General features: G+C 37.3%; 1 protein-coding gene across 3 annotated transcripts in view; it reads left to right on the top strand.

Moving 5' to 3' along the window:
* Window positions 1–20150, top strand: part of ADGB (androglobin) — a 217516-nt gene that overhangs the window by 18712 nt on the left and 178654 nt on the right. For all 3 annotated transcript variants that reach the window (XM_089332586.1, XM_008263621.5, XM_008263619.5), the window contains exons 2-6: window positions 6665–6827; window positions 8004–8096; window positions 12028–12099; window positions 12499–12708; window positions 19350–19489. In XM_089332586.1, the coding sequence (XP_089188712.1) occupies window positions 6665–6827; window positions 8004–8096; window positions 12028–12099; window positions 12499–12708; window positions 19350–19489 (678 nt within the window). The remainder of the gene's footprint in view (window positions 1–6664; window positions 6828–8003; window positions 8097–12027; window positions 12100–12498; window positions 12709–19349; window positions 19490–20150) is intronic.

The following is a 20150-nucleotide window of genomic DNA, read 5'->3' as shown; positions in this document are numbered from 1 at the left end:
TTAGAAGATGAAACATTCCAATGCAGAACCTCCAGTCCTTAAATAATTAAGACATAGAAATCCACAAACCTCACTAATTCATTCAGCCTCATGTAACTAACTCTTGTTTGTCATAGGAAATGACCATGTGATGCCAGTGTCATGGGCAGTTAGAAGAATTCACCAGCAGTAGAACACAGACAAGAGTGGAGTTAGATTTATTGAAATACGATGCAAGGCAGCAATGGGTGAGCAGGTCAGGTGGAAGCTGACAGCTCTATTTTGCTGCAAGGGAGCGGCAGGCAAACAGGCCAGCTGGAAGCTGAGTGCTGTTGCAACATGTATTGTAGTCTGGTGGGATATATCTATTTTTGAATGCAGAGATATAGGGCAGAATGCCACTGACTAGCAGTTTTCCCCATCAGTAGTGATTTCTTTAAGATAGGAATTTTTACTAGGGTCTTCCTTATTGCCAAGGGCACAGGTGACATCCACATTGTTTGATCTCTATTTGCCATTTTGTGGATTTTTCAGTTCTTTTTCCTCAGAGTACTGGAAATTCTTGTCTTGTCCATTCATCTTAAAGCAGTCAGAAGCTTGTATTCAAGTTCCAGATAATAATCAGACCGTGGATGGCAAAAGACTTGAAATAGACATCGTCAAAATTATACAGCTCAGCAACTGACAAGGAGAGCCAGTTATGTTCATTGCATACAGTATTTTAGAAAGCATCTCAAGGGTTTTATAAAACTCTGTCCCTGTTTGGCCCCTGGGAAGGGCGTAAGAGTACAAGAAAGATAAGAGTGAAGAGATCAGAGACTCATGGGCTGGCCTTCTGTGCTGGAAAAAAGGATTGGGCAATGCAAGGGGTACAGAGAAAGCAGTAAGGGGCAGAGGATGTGCTCCTGTGTCTAAGAGCTCCAGTGTGTTACCTGACACACTCAAGAATACTCCAGGCTCAGCCATGAGATGGAAAATACTGGAGCTATCATCCTCTGGGCTCTTTTTCAAGATGACAATCTTAACCCTTTAAGACTTACCTTTCCCAAGCAGGCAGAAATGAACAAAAATTTCCTTAAAGCTTCCACAGAAGAGATCAAGCTGAAGGACCATGTCGTAGCTTAGAGTTTTGCTGAAGGGCCAGGACTCCCATTCTGGAAATCAGTGTTGGAGCTGCCCAGAGGAAAAGCAGAAGCTTCTATTTCAGTGTCTGTGGATATGCACCCTAGAAGCATCAAGTCATTCATCCCAGGATGATTCCAAATGCAGTGGTCAGCAAGAAAGGACCGTAGGCTTTTGATCTGTTTGAAGGACAAAGGGAGCCCACTGAGGTGGAACTGAGTGAGTCTCACCCCTAAGGGCCATGGGTATTGAGCATCCACAAATGGGTTATAGACGGTGAGAGAAAGACAGAGAGAAAGGTCTTCCCTACATCAGTTCACTCCCCTAATGGCCGCTATGGCCAGTGCTGTGCTGATCCGAAGCCAGGAGCCTGGTGCTTCCTCCCAGTCTCCCATGCAGGTGCAGGGACCCAAGCACTTGGGCCATTCTCCGTTGCCCTCCCAGGCCACAGCAGAGAGGTGGACTGGAAGAAGAGCAACCGGGACTGGAACCTGGGGTGCCAGCGCTGCTGGCGGAGGATTAGCCAAGTGAGCCACGGTGCTGGCCCTGCAATTGTAATTTTTAGTTCAACTTTTGCAGATATTTTAAATATATGCACACTGTTCTGTGCTTTGGATTTTGGACACCCTTCCAGGATGATCAGGTCCCTACTCATTGCTGAAATGGAGTTGGTATGACATCTTCAAGAGGGTTACAATATTAAATACTTGCTTTTCAGTTGGCAAACAGTTTCTATTTGGGGCTCCTTAAAGTATGTTCTTCTATTGAACTCAGCTCCCTCTCTGAGAACTCCAGGGCCTTTCCATAATTCAGCTATTAGTTAATGGACCAGAAGTGGGCCTCCAGCACTCTGATCCAATACAAGCTCAGTCTTTTTTTCATTAGTGGGTACATTTACCATAAGCATTTTAAAAACAATTGTATTACTGCTTCATAGAAGTGCTGTCCCTGATGCCACATGCGTTGTGATAGACAACCTCATATCCATTTTTACTGGTTTGCACAGCTTGTCTGTTTCCTAGTAGAATCATAGCAACACTAGAACTTATGAATAACTCTAGCCACTTGCTCCTTGGAGAAGCCTCTTTCTGGTCATATGAATTTAACGGGGTACTTAAATCTTCTTAATCAGGATAGACTTAAAGACCTTTAATTCTGACCTTTCATCATTTTCTATTTCCCTATACCTACATGTTAATTACACTGTGTCAGCCTGTTATTCACCACCACAGGTTCTATGTGTGATTCATTTGCTAATGTTTTTAATGGTTTTCAGTTATTATCATTTGCTTCTTCCCTCCAAACATTGCATTCCTTTGGATTATCCCATAGTGGTCATTTGTATTACATAGATTTTATATTATAAAGACACCCCCAAAAAAACTTTCAATAAATTTTTAAAAAAAATAAGCCTTGCCAATATGTATTTTATTTATCTTTGAAATCTCATGCCCATCTTGTAATTTTTAAAATTTCTATTTATGTTTTTATTTGTTTTTATTTATTTGGAAGGCAGACAGATACATACATACACACACACACACTCACACGGGGAGAGAGAGAGAGAGAGAGAAGGCGAGAGAGAGAGAGAATACCATCCACTGATTCAGGTCTCAAATGCTCATATTGGCTAAGGTCAAAGACAGGAGCCAGAAAGTCAATCCAGGTTATGTGGCAGGAACCCAACTACTTGAGCCATCATCACTACATCTCAGGGTCTCCATTAGCAGAAGGAACTAGAAGCAGAGCTAGACCCCATACCCATATAACTCTGATGTGTGATAACTCTCTAAATAACTGATCTTTCAATAGTGTATGTTTGAATTTTCTAAAAATTAGCAAGATTTTTCTCCAGGATTACTGGAGCCTAAAACCTCTCTATCTATTTTTTTTGCTATAAAATTATCAACAGAGAAATGATGAGCCCAGAAATCATGTATTTTGATACTTCAAGGATCGCTATTATGCTGTGAGCATGAGCTGCATCTGCCAGTAGACTCTGAAGACAGAATTTCAACAACAGCATCTACATGACCATTGAAGTTTACAGTATATATTTGACACTGAGCTGCATTTGTGCATTGTTTATATTGTATTACAGCACTAAGCTTGATCTATTGGGCTAGTAAAAGACATTTTAATGAGAATCTTTTTGAGAAATCTTCAGTATAGAAGGAAATATATTTGATGTGTTCCAAGGAAAGTAGGCCAATTAGTGATAAAGCTTAACAGCTTAAGGGAAGGAGCTGGAACATTTACTTACACTTGACAGAATGAGGAGGGAAGCAAAACGTAATTTAGTAGAGCCCCATATTTTTAAGTAATTAGATATTCCTTTAAAAATATGTTTTAAGATTTTGAGCTTCCCAGATGAGGTCATTTTATTATGATTTTGATGGCTACCAAATCACCCACTTCTTGTTTATCTATACCAATACTCTTTATCTTATCTTATACCAACACTTGTTTATCTTATACCAATACTCAATAAAAAGATACTATAAGATGATATTTCATCCATTAATTTTTTCTATAAGTATTGTGAAGAAGTTCATTTTTTTCCTTAAACTATATGCTACTTAAGAACACTCCTTAATAATGTATGTAGTCTCAGACATGGTAGATCGATTTTGAAAAAATAAAATATAACTCTTAGAAATAATTCCTACATAAAGAATAAATGTCTTCAAGATCCTGAAATAGAGAGGGAATTGAAGATCAGACCATCATGTCTCTGGGGAAGTCTTATCAGTCTTTTGAAAATAGATCTTTTGTTTCAACATATGTAGGAAAAGATCTTGAACCCAAATGAAGAAAGGGAATTTTCCAACCTTACATAAAGGCATAGCTTTCCAAGGCTTTAATTAATTTTTAAAGTGAGCATGAAAATTCACTTTAGTATAGGGAAATTATAGGAAAGCTAGCTTTTCTCTCACTAATATCAAGGCAGATAAAAGATTTTCCCTTAAAAATGAAAACTCTGACAAAGATTTTCATAGGTTTGAAATCTGATTTTACTGTACTATGGGTTCCTGGATGGTTTGTTCATTTGGAGTTTCTGACAAAAGAAAGTTCAATATTATTTTGAAAGCACATTCTTTCCACATAGTCTTGTCTCAGGGAAAGAGGACTAGAGTAGAAGACCTTTAGAAACTTGAGCTCATAATAAAAGGGTATGCAAAGGACAGACAGAGTTCACAACAAACAAAGATAAAGTGTTAGTAATTTAAGGAAAAGAAAAATAATCCCAGATTGTTATAGTATGGGCATGCTTATAATGATTGAAGGTCTAAGAAAACAAATCCAAATCCTAAGAAAATAACTACACTCATTTTACCAGTCAATGCTAATAGTCAATACCAGCTAAAATGTCCATAACTTAATAGAATAAAGTGTATTTCTCAGTCATACCAGGGTCTGAACACATGTATAGCTGTGGCTTTTCCTGTGCTGAATAAGGGTTCTTAGCTCCTTCCATCCTGTGGTATCTCCATTTTCTAAGGCACGCTCAGTGGATTCAGCCATGAATCAAGCAGAAAGAGAGTGGGAAGTATTTCAGAGAATGTTTTCTGAGCCTGACTGTGGGAATACAGCGTATCTACCCATATTCTATTGCCCAAGACATCATCACACACAATAGCCAAATGTTAAAAAGGTGGAGAGAAATGGGATTTATGAGTAGCTGGCTAATCTCTACCTACATAGCACAATTTGAGTAGTTCAAATTAAAAATTATAGAAATGTTAAAGACATTCATGTGTTTATTTCATATAAATTGATGATAGATTTCCTAATTGTGCAGATATCATTCCAGATACTGGAGATGGGAGAAATGAATAAAACATCCAATGCTTATAAATCTTAGCTATGGAGATGCACAATGAGCACATAAAAGATTAACGAGACAATTGTTTGGTGCTATAAAAAAAAAGCAATGTGAAGATACACAGGGTAGAACATTGCTGGGGTAGATATGCTATTCAGCAAAGTCCTTCAACCCACATTCATCCCAGGAGTTGACATTTGAAGGAGATGTTCAGCTTTTTGTTCTGAATTCATAATTTAGTTGTTCTTACTTTATCTTTCTTGATCTGTTAACAGCATTTGCTTCTGCTATACATTCTTTCAGCTTTGAAAAAAGTTGCTTCACCTGTTTTCCAAGATGCTACCTTCTCCTATTTTTCCACCTTGCTCTATTAGTTTCCTATTGCTGCTGTAATAAAAATTGCTTCAAGTTTAGTGTCTAAACTACATGAATTTATCGTCCTGGAATTTTGAAAGTCACAAATCTAAAATTGGTCTTCCGGAGCTAATACCAATGTCCCAGCAGGGCTGCATTCCTTTCTGGGGGCTTCAGTCCCCTATGCAGTCTTCACATCTCCTGAAAACTCTCTGAAGTCCTCTCCTTGTACCTCTCCCTCCCTTCATTGAGCTGCAACACACTGACATCCATATTATTCTTAAAATAATCCAGATGCTCTCTGTGTCTGAAATGCTCTCCCTCTCTATTTATACTTTCTGTCTCCTGCTTCTCGGCCACCTTCCTGTGAGTATCCACATACCTGAACCCACACTTTCCTTTAGTATTTTTTTAAAAAGTTACCTTATTGTAGTCATTTTTCTTAACCTCTATTTTAAAAATTGTTGATTCTGACATTTCAGTTTCCCTCTCCTGCTTTATATTTTCCCTTAACATTTTTCACTTTTGAATATGTTATTTAGTTTACTTAATTCGTGCTATTTCTTAATAATAATTAGACTTAAAACAACCTAACAATGTCTGAGCCCCAGACATTTCTGCCTATTCCTCTGGATCACTCACTGATCCACTCTGAAGACAATGAAATATTATGTGATCACTAAGTTTAGTATTTAGATCAATATTTATGGACATGGGAAATATTGCTGATGTGATGATAGGTGATAAAAGGAGCCTATAAAATAATATGCAGAATGATTTTGTTTTAATGGAAATGTATGTTGTATAGATTGGTCTGAGAGCACATATAGTTGTTGATAATGTAGACTGAAGTATGGTAAATATGTTTTCCTTATTTACCTGGTTTATAGTTTATATTTGTATTGAAAAATGATCACATAGTACTTTTACCCTGGAAAATATTAAAATCATACCTGTATTGATACTTTAAAAGCAATTACTATTAAAAATGTAAAAAGTTTTGCTGAACTATGAATTGCATTCAAATATTCTTATTTTTTCATTATAATAGGTAACAATCTATAGTCTTTGTCTATGCTTTATTATTCTGCAAAAATAAGTAGAAACTACTGCTCAGAAATTATTCATGGCATAATCGTAGGGATTATTTCATTATCTAAGGCCCTATCATCTGGAAACTGGGAACAGGTATGACTATGTTGAAGAATGTATTGAAGATGACTGCTGACAAGATAATTAAATATATGTCATACAATTGATCCGATATTTTACCTCAGAGATTTTAATTAAAGCCATCTCTCTCTCTCTGCCACTCTCCTCCTCTCTTCATCTCCCTCCTCCTTGTTTCCCCTCCCTCCTGCCCCTCTGTCCCCTCATGTCTAGCCTGTACCCCTTTGGTAGTAGTGTACAGTCTGGTTCTACTGAACAAAAGAAGGGGAAGTTTCCCATTTGGCCAGAGTGGAATGAAGCTGACATCAACGCAGAAAAGTGGGACACAGGCAAAGGTGGAAAAGAAAAGGACAAAACAGGAAAAAGCCCAATATTTGTAAGTAGACTTAAATAGGATTAGATCTCATTTTGGTTTTTAATTTTATAATGCAGTAAGATGTGTTCATTTGTACTCATTCTTCCCACACTCTCATTCAGAAGGAGATCCAGCTTTGTCTACCTCACTTCTCCTAACACTCCCCGCCCCCCACCTCCTGGCCTCCTTACCTTTCTAAGCCTTAGTCCTGAGCATTGGTGAATTGCAGTTGAATAACTGGTAGGAAACTGGATGAAAGTGTCACATGGAAAGTAGAAATTAAAAGCTACAGCATATTAGGCTGTAGGTTTTGGACGGAATGGGGGAATCATGCATTTACAGAGGGTGGTTTAAAAAATGAGTTGTCAGTGAACTTAGGAGCTGTTTCCTGATTTTTGGAAGATTAGGCTGTGGATAAGAATTAGAACTCACTTGATATCCTGGTAAAATGTGTAGATAAAGATCTTAGTTGCTCAAGTGAACATGAAGTGTCCCTGAGACTGGGACTATGTCAAGATTTCACTTTTTCCATTGAAATAATTTAGTTTTATTTGCCTATTTAAAATTTTCTACTTTATTTATAAATAATTCTTTGTCGTGGCTATGGATGTGGGTTACATTTAAGGTATAACCTATTTATTTGATGCAGCAATTCACTCGAAACACTATAGTTTTCAAGGTGTTACCATTGGAAAAACTGGAAAATGGGAACACAGGAACCATATATTATTTCATATAACTGCTCAGGAGTTTTTGTAGTAATTATATCTAAACATTAAGATTCATTTTAAAAATAATAAATGAAATACAAAGCTTCAAGTTTTATTTACATATAATCCTATTTATAATTTTAATTCTTGAAAATGAAGTAAATGCTTTGTAATCTTCTCAACTCAGATAAAAACAAAAAAAATTCACACCACACCTAATTTATATTCCAAAGGACTCATTTTTGTTTGGAATGTTTCCTCTTCAATCTAAATGCTACTCAACAATCAAGGTTCTGTTAATTATATACACAGCACTGTTAAATTCAATATTCTCCAAATACTCCATAAATTAGCTCTGAGGACAAACACAAGTGCTCTTTAAAGTCTTATAGATTGATCAAATCCATGTACTTACAAATTTATATAAAATTTAGTTGTTTTTACTTTAATAAAACCATATAAAAAGCTGAATTTATTTTTTCCATAGCATTTTTTTGAAGACCCTGAGGGAAAAATTGAATTGCCAGCGTCATTGAAAATTTATTCCTGGAAACGTCCACAGGATTTAATTATTAATCGGGTAAGTAATATTGTTACTTTTTAAAAAATGCTTACTAATTATGGGATTTAATATCCTAGTGATAAAAATTTGCATTTTTGAAATGATTTAGGGTAATTTTTTCTTGCAGTATTCAATAGGAAAAAGTGATTGCTTTTGACATTTAAATCTGAAATATATGTTTATTAGCATAGCATAATAATTTCACACACTGGTTTCTAAGACATTATGAATTTTTGTTTAGAGGTCTGAGTTTTTTTCTTCACTTTAAAATGTCGAATTATAGCTTGACATGCTGTATGAGGCTACTACTTAATCTGAATAACAGACATTCTCCTTCCTGCTTCTTAGCATGAACTTACCTGGTGTGCAGGTCTACTTTCTTTGGTGTTTATTATGAATAACTTTCCAGATCAATAGATTTGCACTTAATTACTCTATTCCAGGTATTCCTGAAGAAATTTCTAAAGGCCACTTTCATTTCTAGACCACAATTGCACCCATATGAATCAATTGACTGGGACCTCATCTAAAAACTTAGACAGTGTTTATATATATTGAAATTTTAGATTCAATTATCTATCTTCTTACCAATTAGGACAGTTTGAGTATATTTGATGTTTCCAAGGATTTAATATCATTAATACCCATGTCCCTTTTTGAATCTCCTACTATTTTCATTTAATTCTTAGGAAAAAGCAGTAAGCTGAATTGTAAGTATTTAGTACTAGTTAAATGGTTGTAAAAGGGTTGATTCTTCTGTACATTTGTGGAATATACTGAAATTGTTTCTAAACAAAGTGCTTTAATTCCTAAAGATTTTAACCTTCATCAGCACTGCCACTAATAAAAAAAAATTATCCACCATACTAGTTGAGAAAGTTGTATAACTCTAACTTCTAAAAGATTTACTAAGATGAAAAAATAGGAAGATATGCCCGATCATCAGAATATTTCAGAAATGCTGACTTATATGACATTTTGCATTTATTTACTCATTTATTATTTTTAAAATTTTATTTGAGAAGGAGAGAGTGTGCACTGCCATCCACTGGTTTACTCTCTCAAATCCCCACAGTGGCTGGACTGAATTCAGGAAACGAACTCACTCCAGGTCTCCCATGTAAGTGGCAGGAATTCGATTACTTGAGCTGTAAGCACAGGCACCCAGGGTCTGCGTTAGAAGAAAGCTGGAGTTATGACTCAGAGCCAAGAATCAATCTTAGGCACTTTGATGCAATATGTAAGCTTCTTAAGTAGTGTCTTAACTGCTAGGCTAAACACCTGCTCACTATAAGATATTTCAAATGAAATATTCATGAACCATATTTTAAGTTACTTACAGTATAAGATAACAGTAATATGAAGAATATAAATTCTGTAATGTTAACATAATATACATAATATTGTATTACTAATAATGATTTCTGCTCAATATAAGTACATAATTTACATTTCATGCAATTTCTGTAAGGTAAGATTGCTGCAAATTTGAATCAGTAGAAAATTTTATGAACCATCTCTGTTTCTTTTTAGTAATCTTAGTTCTGAGGGAGACATTTGTACTAAAAGTAAATCTACTCATTGCTGTTGGTTACACTCACACCTACATTTGTCACAAAGCTGCCATCTACCTCCACCTCTCCACTGCCCCCATCACTGACTCCTCTTGACTCATCGGGTTGGCAATGGACCAGAACAGCCAGAACTGAAAGTCTGGCTAAATAGAGAAGTCTAGAGTAGTGTTTTTCATGTTTTAACGTCTAGGTTAACAGTGATGACTACCTTTTACATTGAGACTCATGAAATATAGACATATATAAAGCTGAAACAAAAATTCACAATTCAACCATAACCTTCCCATGAGGGATTTATTCTGTTCTATCTCATCTCTCTTACTACTCCTTATACTAGGTTGATTGATTGATGAGTAGATAGATGAGAGTTTTAGTGACCTCTGAAATCAGTGGTCCTAGCCCACTAAACTTTATTTCATTAGTCAAAAATAATTGTGGTCCATAATTCCAGAAACTCAGTCAAGCTAGAACATATCCCAGAACTCTAAGTGAAAGACAAAAATCAAAGACCATGGTTTAAGTCAGAAAGAAGCTAGGATAAAGAACTTAAAATCCTGGATTTAATATATGACAGTCTACATGGGCTATTCCAACCAAGTAGATTGACAAGCTGTGAGCACACAGAGATCAATCAGATCTGTTTGCTGTTTTTTCCTGAGAACTAGACATAGTGGCTAGACCCTTAAGCATTGATTGTACTTAACAACTGTACAATGTCTGTGGATTTATTCTGCCCCAGACACAAATATGTGAAATATAGATAATTAAATGCCATTGTAGGGGCTAGTGGTATGGCTCACTTGGTTAATCCTCCACCTGCGGTGCCAGCATCCCATATGGGCGCCGGGTTCTAGTCCCGGTTGCTCCTCTTTCTGGTCCAGCTCTCGGTTGTGGCCTGGGAAGGCAGTGGAGGATGGCCCAAGTGCTTGGACCCTGCACCCGCATGGGAGACCAGTAGGAAACACTTGGCTCCTGGCTTCAGATCAGTGTAGTTCTGGCTGTAGCAGCCATTTGGGGGGTGAACCAATGGAAGGAAGACCTTTCTCTCTGTCTCTCTCTCTCACTGTCTGTCAAAAAATAAAAAAAAAAATGTCATCCTAGAGACTGCTGCCTTAGGACTTTTAGTCTACTACAAACTCTTTTCTTTCTTTCTGTTAGCAGGTGACCAGGCTAATGCTTCAAACATTAGGCATCCAGTATCTAAACTATAGTCAATTTTACTTCCCCATTAGTACTTATAAAATGTTTTGGGCATTTTAGAAACATTCTATCATAGTTAGTTTTACCAGAATAACCTACTTTTATAATTTTTTATGAGAACAATAAATTCAGGCCTTCAAGGTAGTTTTAGGAAAATTTTTCTCAAATATAAAATAACTATTATTGAACTTTCATGGTTCTATTTGTATACATAATTGAGAATTATCTTCTATATAAATTTAATTGTCTATTCAAACTCACTTTCATGTTTTTTAAGTCAAATATTTAAATGATATGCATCATAGTTCATTAAATATGTATGTCACATTTTTCCTACTATATTTATTCTACCATTTAGATAATTTAAATAATGACCAACAAATTAACTTTAGAACGGTATTTTTAGGAACAGAATTTTAAGTTGTATAAGAGTTTTAAAAGCTGTCATAACTAATATTTTTCATCCGAGATGAAGATATCTTTCTTGCAGCTACCAGATGTTAACTAAGCTTCAGGTTTAACTTGTGTGGCTAATTTACATTTCAAATCACTTTTTAAACTCAGGTTTTATCCATGTGCATGCTAAATTTATCTGCATTATATATATATATAAATATTGTTTTTGTATTTAAAAACTTTATTTTAATGGAATTATATTAAAATTCATTTAAAGCTCTAAGGATTGTCTTAAGGAACAATGTGCTTTTTAAAAATTTATTCTCGGCTTGCGCCACAGCTCAATAGGCTACTCCTCCGCCTTGCGGCGCTGGCACACCGGGTTCTAGTCCCGGTCAGGCGCCAGATTCTGTCCCAGTTGCCCCTCTTCCAAGCCAGCTCTCTGCTGTGGCCCAGAAGTGCAGTGGAGGATGGCCCAAGTGCTTGGGCCCTGCACCCGCATGGGAGACCAGGAGAAACACCTGGCTCCTGGCTTCGGATCAGGGTGGTGCACTGGCCACAGCGGCCATTGGAGGGTGAAGGAAGACCTTTCTCTATGTCTTTCTCTCTCTCACTGTCTAATTCTGCCTGTCAAAAAAAAAAAAAAAAAAAAAATCTCATTCTTCTGATTGTGAAAAATGAAGTTTGGTCTATTTCCAACACATAGAACTATATTTCATTAAGCCACATTTCCTTTATTTTTCTCATGGAGTAGTAACCATCTTTTTTTTTAATTTCAGACTCCAGTTGTTGTAAAAAATGAAGTCATGTTTGACTTGTTTTCAGCAAATGAACACTTACTCTGCAGTGAGGTGCGTAAGGAACTGTGAACTAAGTCTCACTGCAGGATGCCTTGCAGATGTGCCTAAGCAATTCCCAGAAAGCCAATTTCACTTCACCCTTGCTCACCGTCATGCTTTAGGAATTTTTTTCCTAACTGGTGTGAGTTATAGCTGCTAATTAAAATCTATTTATATTTGAGGCATTAATATTAGTTTTTATTTTAGTTTTTATTGTGACTGTATTTCTTAAAGAAAGGAAGCAAGACCTATGATTTCATTCTGTAGAACAGAAATTGAAATCTAGAATACATTACACTTTCCACTGAATATTACTCTTGGGGTTAGATTTTTTTTTACAGTATCTCCCCCTGTGTTACAGTATCTACAACTAAAAAATAGTGACCTAACACTGCTGGTTTTTGTTTCTAGCTGATGAGATGGATTATCAGTGAGATCTATGCAGTGTGGAAGATTTTCAATGGAGGGATTTTGAACAATTATTTAAAAGGGAACACAGGAGAACCTCCTCTTCTCCTCTGGAAGCCCTGGGAACACATATACTCTCTGTGCAAGGCTGTGAAGGGCCATATTCCCTTGTTTAATAGCTATGGAAAGTATGTTGTGAAACTTCACTGGATGGTAAGTACTCTCAAGTTCATGTGCATGACAATTCATGTGTCTTTCAAGAGTGGGTTGTTACATGGGGTGGATATCATAATTAAGTAGGTAAGCTGCTACTCACAATACCTGCAACCCATAGTGGAGTGCGAGTTTGAATTCTGGCTACTCCACTTCAGATCCAGATTTCTGACAATGTGCTCGGGAGGCAGCTGATGCTGGCCCTAGAGTTTAGGTCCCTGCCTCCAATGTGGAATAAGTGGATGAAATTCTAGGGCATTTGGGGGTGAACTAGCATATGGAAGATCTCCTCTCTCCCTCTCTCCTCTCTCTCTGTGTGTGTGTGTGTGTTGCTCCCTCCTTCTCTTCCACCTCCCCTCCTCTCCTGACTTTCAAGTAGATAATAATAAAAGTAAACAAACATTAATTATAAAAAAAAAGGCTGTTGAAAGTGAGGCTGCTCCTCGTTTTGGCCATTTGGCACATGCCCATTTTCCCTTCCACCTTCTGCCATGTTATAATACACTGCCAGGCCCTACCAGATGGAGCCACCTGGTCTTGGACTTGCCAGCTTCCATAACCAAGAATTTAAACAGACTTCTCTCCTTTAGAACTTACCCAGGCTCAGGTATTCTGACAGAGCATCAGAAAGCAGATGAAGGCAGCCACTCTGTAGGTGCTGGCCTGTCATGGCCACTCTCCTCACAGCAGGTACGCACAGGGCTCCCTCAGTTCTTCCATCCTCTGTGACGTGGATCAGGGTCTCGTTAGCAAGAGAGAAGCTTGAGCGAGGCTCTCGCCTGTCCCAGACTGTGCTTTCTGCAGAGGGGCTGAGCCCATCAGGTCTTTGTCTTAAATTGAGATTTGTTGTCCTGCTAATAAATCCTACTCTGACACAGAGTTTGCCTTTGCTTAAAATGAAGCAAACAACAGAGTATGAAATACAAATAGGAAATCCCAAACCCACTATTAATATGGCAGAGTAAACTCAACATTTAGCAATGTTGGATTGTGGCGAACACCTTTGGATTTTTCCCTGAACTGCTCTTGGGCCTTTAAAGGAATAAGGAAGTATGTAAAGTTAATAATTCCCCTGAATATTCCCAGCATCACAATTTTATCCATAATGGATCTGAACCTTCTGTCTTCATGGGATGAGTAATATTAAGGAGCCAGTAATTATAAGTCATTAGAGTGATTTCAGAAGGAAGATAAATTTAAAGAAGATAATACAGTCTGTGATATCCAAAATAGGACTTTTGTTTTTTACACACTCACAGCAAGGGAGCAAGTGCTTGGTAGCAGTTGACACCTCTTGTTACAAACACATCCTGTATCAGAGTGCCTCGGTTCAAGTCCCAATTATAGCTTCCTGCTAATGTGCATTCTGGGAGTCAGAAGCTGACAGCTCTAGTTGATAGTCAAGAAGTTGTCACTAGGAGGCTGGCGCCTTAGTGCAGTAGGTTAATCCCATATGGGCGCCAGTTCTGGTCCTGGCTGCTCCTCTTCCAGTCCAGCTCTCTACTGTGGCCTGGGAAAGCAGAGGAGGATGGCCCAGGTGCTTGGGCCCCTGCACCTGCATTGGAGACCAGGAAGTCTGACTGCTGGCTTTGGATTGGCACAGCTTCAACTGTTGTAGCCATTTGGGGATTGAACCACGGGAAGGAAGACCTTTCTCTCTGTCTCTCCCTCTCACTGTCTGTAACTCTACCTCTCAAGTAAATAAATAAATGAAATCTTAAAAAAAAAAAAGAAGAAGAAGAAGAAGTTGTCACTCACATGTGGGATTGAATTCTCAGTTCCTGGCTTCTGCATGGCCCTGCCATGGCTGTTGTGGTCATTTGGGAGAGATCTCTGATTCTTCTCTCTTTATCTGCCTTTTAAATAAATAAATATTCACAAAAAGACAATAGACCTTGAAACTTTGTTAGGAAAGAAAGTAACTTCACGTTTTTTCAAGTTTTTTATTATTATTATTATTATTTGAAAGAGTTACAGACACAGAGAAAAAGAGAGATCTTCCATCTACTGGCTAACTCCCCAAATGACTGCAACAGGCAGGAGCTGAAGGCAAAGTGGAGCAGCCTAGACTCAAAATGGTACCTATATGGGATGCCAGCATCATAGGTTGCAAGTTGACTGCTATGCCACAAAGCCGAACCCCAAAAGTAGTTTCTTAATTTTTTTTTACATTCCTTAATTATCAGTTTGGAAGCATACCTTACAGACTAGACTTCAGAGTTCTCAATGTATGCAGAGGAGTGACCAGGGGGATGTGGCATTAAGAAAATAGCAAACTTGGTAGACAGCGTTGAAGGTTTATAGAAAGAAGTGAAGAAGTCAAATGCCTGAATCTTGTCCCAAATCCTCACACATTTGCCTCAAATTGCAATGAGAAGGAGTCCAAAACTGTTAAATATTTTAAAATGTTACACCAACCCTATTTATGTCTTATTCTCTCTTTCTTTTTATTTTATTTTTTATTTTTTGACAGGCAGAGTGGACAGTGAGAAAGAGACAGAGAGAAAGGTCTTCCTTTGCCGTTGGTTCACCCTCTAATGGCCGCCGTGGCCAGCGCACTGCTGCCGGCGCACCACGCTGATCCAATGGCAGGAGCCAGGTGCTTCTCCTGGTCTCCCATGGGGTGCAGGGCCCAAGCACTTGGGCCATCCTCCACTGCACTCCCTGGCCACAGCAGAGAGCTGGCCTGGAAGAGGGGCAACGGGACAGAATCTGGCGCCCCGACCGGGACTAGAACCCGGTGTGCCAGCGCCGCAAGGCGGAGGATTAGCCTAGTGAGCCTTGGCACCGACTCTTTCTCTCATGCCTTTTCAAATTCTCTTTGTCATAGGAGTAAGCATTTATTAACACTATGTTCCATTTTGTAAAGAAAATGTCATTTATTTCTCCTTAATTCCGCTGATTCTTCCCAAGCCTATACCTACTCAGTTTAGGAAAAAGGTTTAAAAAGCATTTAGTCCACTTCAGAAATCTCAGTCTGATTCAGTTGCTGAGCCAGTCTCCCTGGGTTACTACTCAGTCCTGTAGGGGAGTGCATGGGAAATCTGGTCCCCATTGGTCTCATCTGTGGAGTGTCTTATCTATATGTGCAGTACTGTCAAGCTGAGGAGTGCTGAGACACAAATAATTCCACATGAATTATTTTGATAGGCGTGTGATAGGTGGTTGTTAGGTTTTCTTTCTGTTGGGAATTGGGATTTTTTTTTCTGGGTTTGAGGAGGGAATTTCTACCACTTTATTTTGTATTTTGTGTGAACAGGCTGTTTTCATTTGATATAACTGAAATTTGTCTGCCATTTTATTATTTGCTTATTCTTTGTTATCTTTCTTCCTTTTTGTTCTAATTGATGTTTACTATATTATTTATCTCTTTTCCTGTCCTCTTGCACATTTCTTGGGCATTCCTTTGGGTTCATTGTTGATATATCTATGCTGATTTTTAGTAGCTCTCTTTGTGTATTTTTTTCTAGTGATCATGCTAGGGATTAAAAGACAATGTGTAAATTGTCATAATTCACTAATATTAAGACTTTATCACGTAAATTTGAATATAAAAACTTCACAGACACTTAGTCATTTTCACATACATGCCTTTATGATACAGTTTTTCAAAAATATTCCCTGTGTAGATGGTGAAAGCCTCTTCATAAATTTTGCTTTTGCATTCAAATACATTATTAAAAGCTCCAGAGAAGAATACACCATCATATGTAGTGACATAGCTACTTTTTTCTTTTCTCTTTCTCCATTCCTGCTGTTTCTTTTCATTTGAGTTTTTCTAAGGAGTTGTCTGTCAGCATTCTTTTTGAGCCAATTTCCTGATAACAAATATCTTTTCTCTCCTGAGAGGGTTTACATGTCACCCTCTTTCCCAAAGAATATTTTCACTTTTGCAGAATTCTGGTGTGCTTCTTCCTCCAGACTTCTGTGGACTTTTAGAAAACAAGAACTGGGCTCTTCCTCTTTTGGTAAATGTCTGTTTTCATTTTTCTTTCTCTCTTCCTTCCTTCCTTTCTTTTTTGTTTTTGTTTTTGTTTTGTTTTGTTTTGTTTGCTGCTAATTTTCAAGCTGTTTTTTCTTTTGTCTTGAATTTTCAGGAGTTTGAATTTGTTTACTCTGGCTGTGGATTTTGGGGTGTTTATCCCATTTTGTTTATTCTGAGTTCCTTGAATTTGTAGGTTGATGTTGATATGTGACCACACAGGTCCCTGAGTCTTGTATCATTTATTAATCTATGTTCTCTCTTGATCAGACTTTCTGTTGATCTGACTTCTAGTTCATTAATTTCCCTGTCATTTGCATTCTGCTATTGTTTTGTTTAATTAAGTTTGAATTTTTTTATTTTAAGTGCAAAATTTGTAATCATCCTCTTTTACCTTTCTTTGTCTTTATCCAGATTTTTTGTGATTTGTTTCATAAATGTTCTTCATTGTTTGTTGGTGCATTTTTATGACATTTGTTTTAAATTTCTTGTTTACTAATTTCAATCCCTCTGTTTGGTGTTTAGATTTTTTTCTTGTATTTTCTCATTGAAACTGAAGTTATTTTGGGTTTTAGTATGATAAATAAATTTAGATAGTGTATAGGACATTTTTAGTGTGTGTTATGTTTTATTTTTCTTTATGTATTAAAGATTTATTTGTTTATTTGAAAGGCAGATTTACAGAGAGGCGGAAGCAGAGAGAGAAAGGGGAGCGGGAGATAGAGTTCTTTCATCCACTGGTTCACTCTCCAGAGGGCTGGAACAGCCAGAGCTGCACAGATCTGAAGCCAGGAGCCAAGAGCTTCTTCTGGTCTCCCACACAGGTGCAGGGGCCCAAGGACTTGGGCCATCCTCCACTGCTTTCCCAGGCTTTAGCAGAGAGCTAGATTGGAAGTGGAGCAGCTGGGACCTGAACTGATGCCCATATGTGATGCCGGCACTGCAAGTGGCGGCTTTACCTGCTATGCCACAGTGTTGGCCCCTGTGTTTTATTTTTGAATATTCACTATTTTTTCTTTCTATTTGTAAGGCAGAGAGACAAAATGTAATCTTTTATCTACAGATTCAATCCCCAAACATGCACAACAGCTGGAATTGGGCCAAGCCTAACCCAGGAGCCCAGAACTTAGTCCAAGTTTTCCATGTGGGTGGCAGGGACCTAAAAACTTGGGACATCACCTGCTGCTTCCCATGGTGTGTATTTGCAGGAAGCTGGTATCAGAAGTGGAGCCAGGATTTAAACTCAAGCACTTTCATCTAGGATGCAGGCTTCACAAGCAGTGCCTTTATCCCTGAGCCAAACATCAGTCCCTAATGTTAAGTTTTATGACTCTAATTAATTTTCTATTCTAGCAGGTGGTCATGCTCTTTAGACCAGATTCCTGGCTCAGTTTTGTGGGCTGTGATTCAAATGCCAAATTCATATTGAATGGCTCTGCTGTGCTATTATTTGTTGCTCTTATTTGTGATTCCCTTGATAAAGGTCTGTCAGCTTCTACTTTATTACTGCAAGGGAAGAGAGCAGAAATGAGAGTCCTGCCACAGACGCCACCAGGGCAAGGCATGTCCTCTTCTGTACTCATTAAACAACTACCCCATTCTTCTCTCCCCCAGGCCTGTGGTAACCTCTTTCTCTCTCTGGAAATTTGCCTTTTCTAGATATCTCAGATTCGTAGAGTCAGCCAGGCATTGTCCTTCTAGATAGGCCTTATTTCTCTGTGAATTCTTGGTCATGTCATTTGAAGTTAGAAGTGGTGGTGAGGGGTGCTGGCAAGCTGTGTCTTTAAGTCTATCTTGCTTTCCATCATCAATTAAGGAAGAAAAAAGAGGACCTAAGACCACTATGTAAAATCATATAAAGTTAAGAGCTGTAAGTTTCATATAAAGAAACCAGTTTTCATCTTATTGCCCTGTTTATTTGGGGAAATTTTGCTGTTCCTTGAATCTGCAAGTCAAATGTTATCTTCTTAGAGCCTACCCCCCTAGGGAAATAGTCCTGCTTTCCTTTGAGAGTACTTTGAGGATATGGTTTTTCATATTGTTTGAATATGTGCTACTCCCCCACTACACTGTGAGTTAAGTCAGTGGTATAGGCTGTGTGTTATGCAGATCTTGGGGCTCACAATGCTTGATACTTTTGCTGAAAATATTTATTAACAAAGGAATGAATTTATAATGATGCTTAGAAAGTATAACTAAGGGAAAAATTTTTATTTGAATTCATAATCATAAATGTAATAATATATTTTATGCTTTGAATTATAAAATAATATGCATACAAGTAAACATATAATGATTTTATTAAATAAGATTAATTCAATTCATGGTAAAAATTAGATATTTAATTGGGAATAACAGTAACAAGGGAAGTGGAAGTGTAATGTAGGTGAACACATATTAGAATATATGTTAATTCTTAGTTATATTTGCAGAATTTGTATTATGACTATATAGAGTTATCTAATTATGGTCAAGCTTATCCTGCTTGTATAATGCTTTGATGCTTCCATTTGAAACATTTTAATTTACTGCCTTGTGTAGAATGGGACACTTATGAATGTGCTACAAGTTCTGATAAGGATGGTATCAATGTAGATATAATATATATAATGTTATAATTACATTAGACAAAACACCATTCAATCATTCTTAATTTTAGGGTTGCTGGAGGAAGATAACTATCGATGATTTTCTGCCTTTTGACGAAGACAACAATCTATTGCTTCCAGCTACAACCTATGAATTTGAACTCTGGCCAATGCTTTTGTCTAAAGCTCTTATTAAGCTTGCAAATGTTGAGTAAGTGGTGAAAAATTATCTCTTATTTATATAAAAGCAAGAAGGGCAAGCAACCATTATATATCCATGTCATATAGCTGTATTTAAAAATAAATAAAATAATAAGGGTTGTTTAAAACAATGTAAACGTTCTAATATAAATGTGATAAAGTCACTGATGAAATAATAGGTTAGTCAACAAGAAGACAAAATTTCCCCAAGAAAAGTATACTCACCAATTTTTCTGCTCTTAAGGCTGACTTATTGTGAATGAAAAGTGAATCATAAGAAATAATGTTTCAGCTTAATAAGAGAAAGACATTGTTTTGAAGAGGAAAACATTGGTTCAACTAAATGCTGAATGACCTAGACTAAGATCCAATTAAAGTTTTAGGATCTACATGTGAAGCAATAACTCTCTACCCTTAATAATCTAAACTCTGCTGAATGATGTCCATGTACTTTTCATGCTTTCAGTAACTGTGTTCACTTTTGATACATTCATGATGAAACTGTAAATATATATCCTTCAATATTCTTGCAAATCCTACTTCTGTCTTCTATTCCTACATGACATGTATACCCAACATACATGAGACATGTCTTCTATGTTATGTTCTCTGAGATTCTGCTTCCAAAGATAGATAGTAAAGGCATTCTGCTCCTAGCAGTTCAGTTTCCC

Source organism: Oryctolagus cuniculus, chromosome 5 (genome assembly GCF_051225735.1).
Source record: "Oryctolagus cuniculus isolate XC-2025 breed Fujian yellow rabbit chromosome 5, ASM5122573v1, whole genome shotgun sequence".
Lineage (NCBI taxonomy): Eukaryota > Metazoa > Chordata > Mammalia > Lagomorpha > Leporidae > Oryctolagus > Oryctolagus cuniculus.
This window is presented reverse-complemented; position numbering and strand designations above follow the sequence as displayed.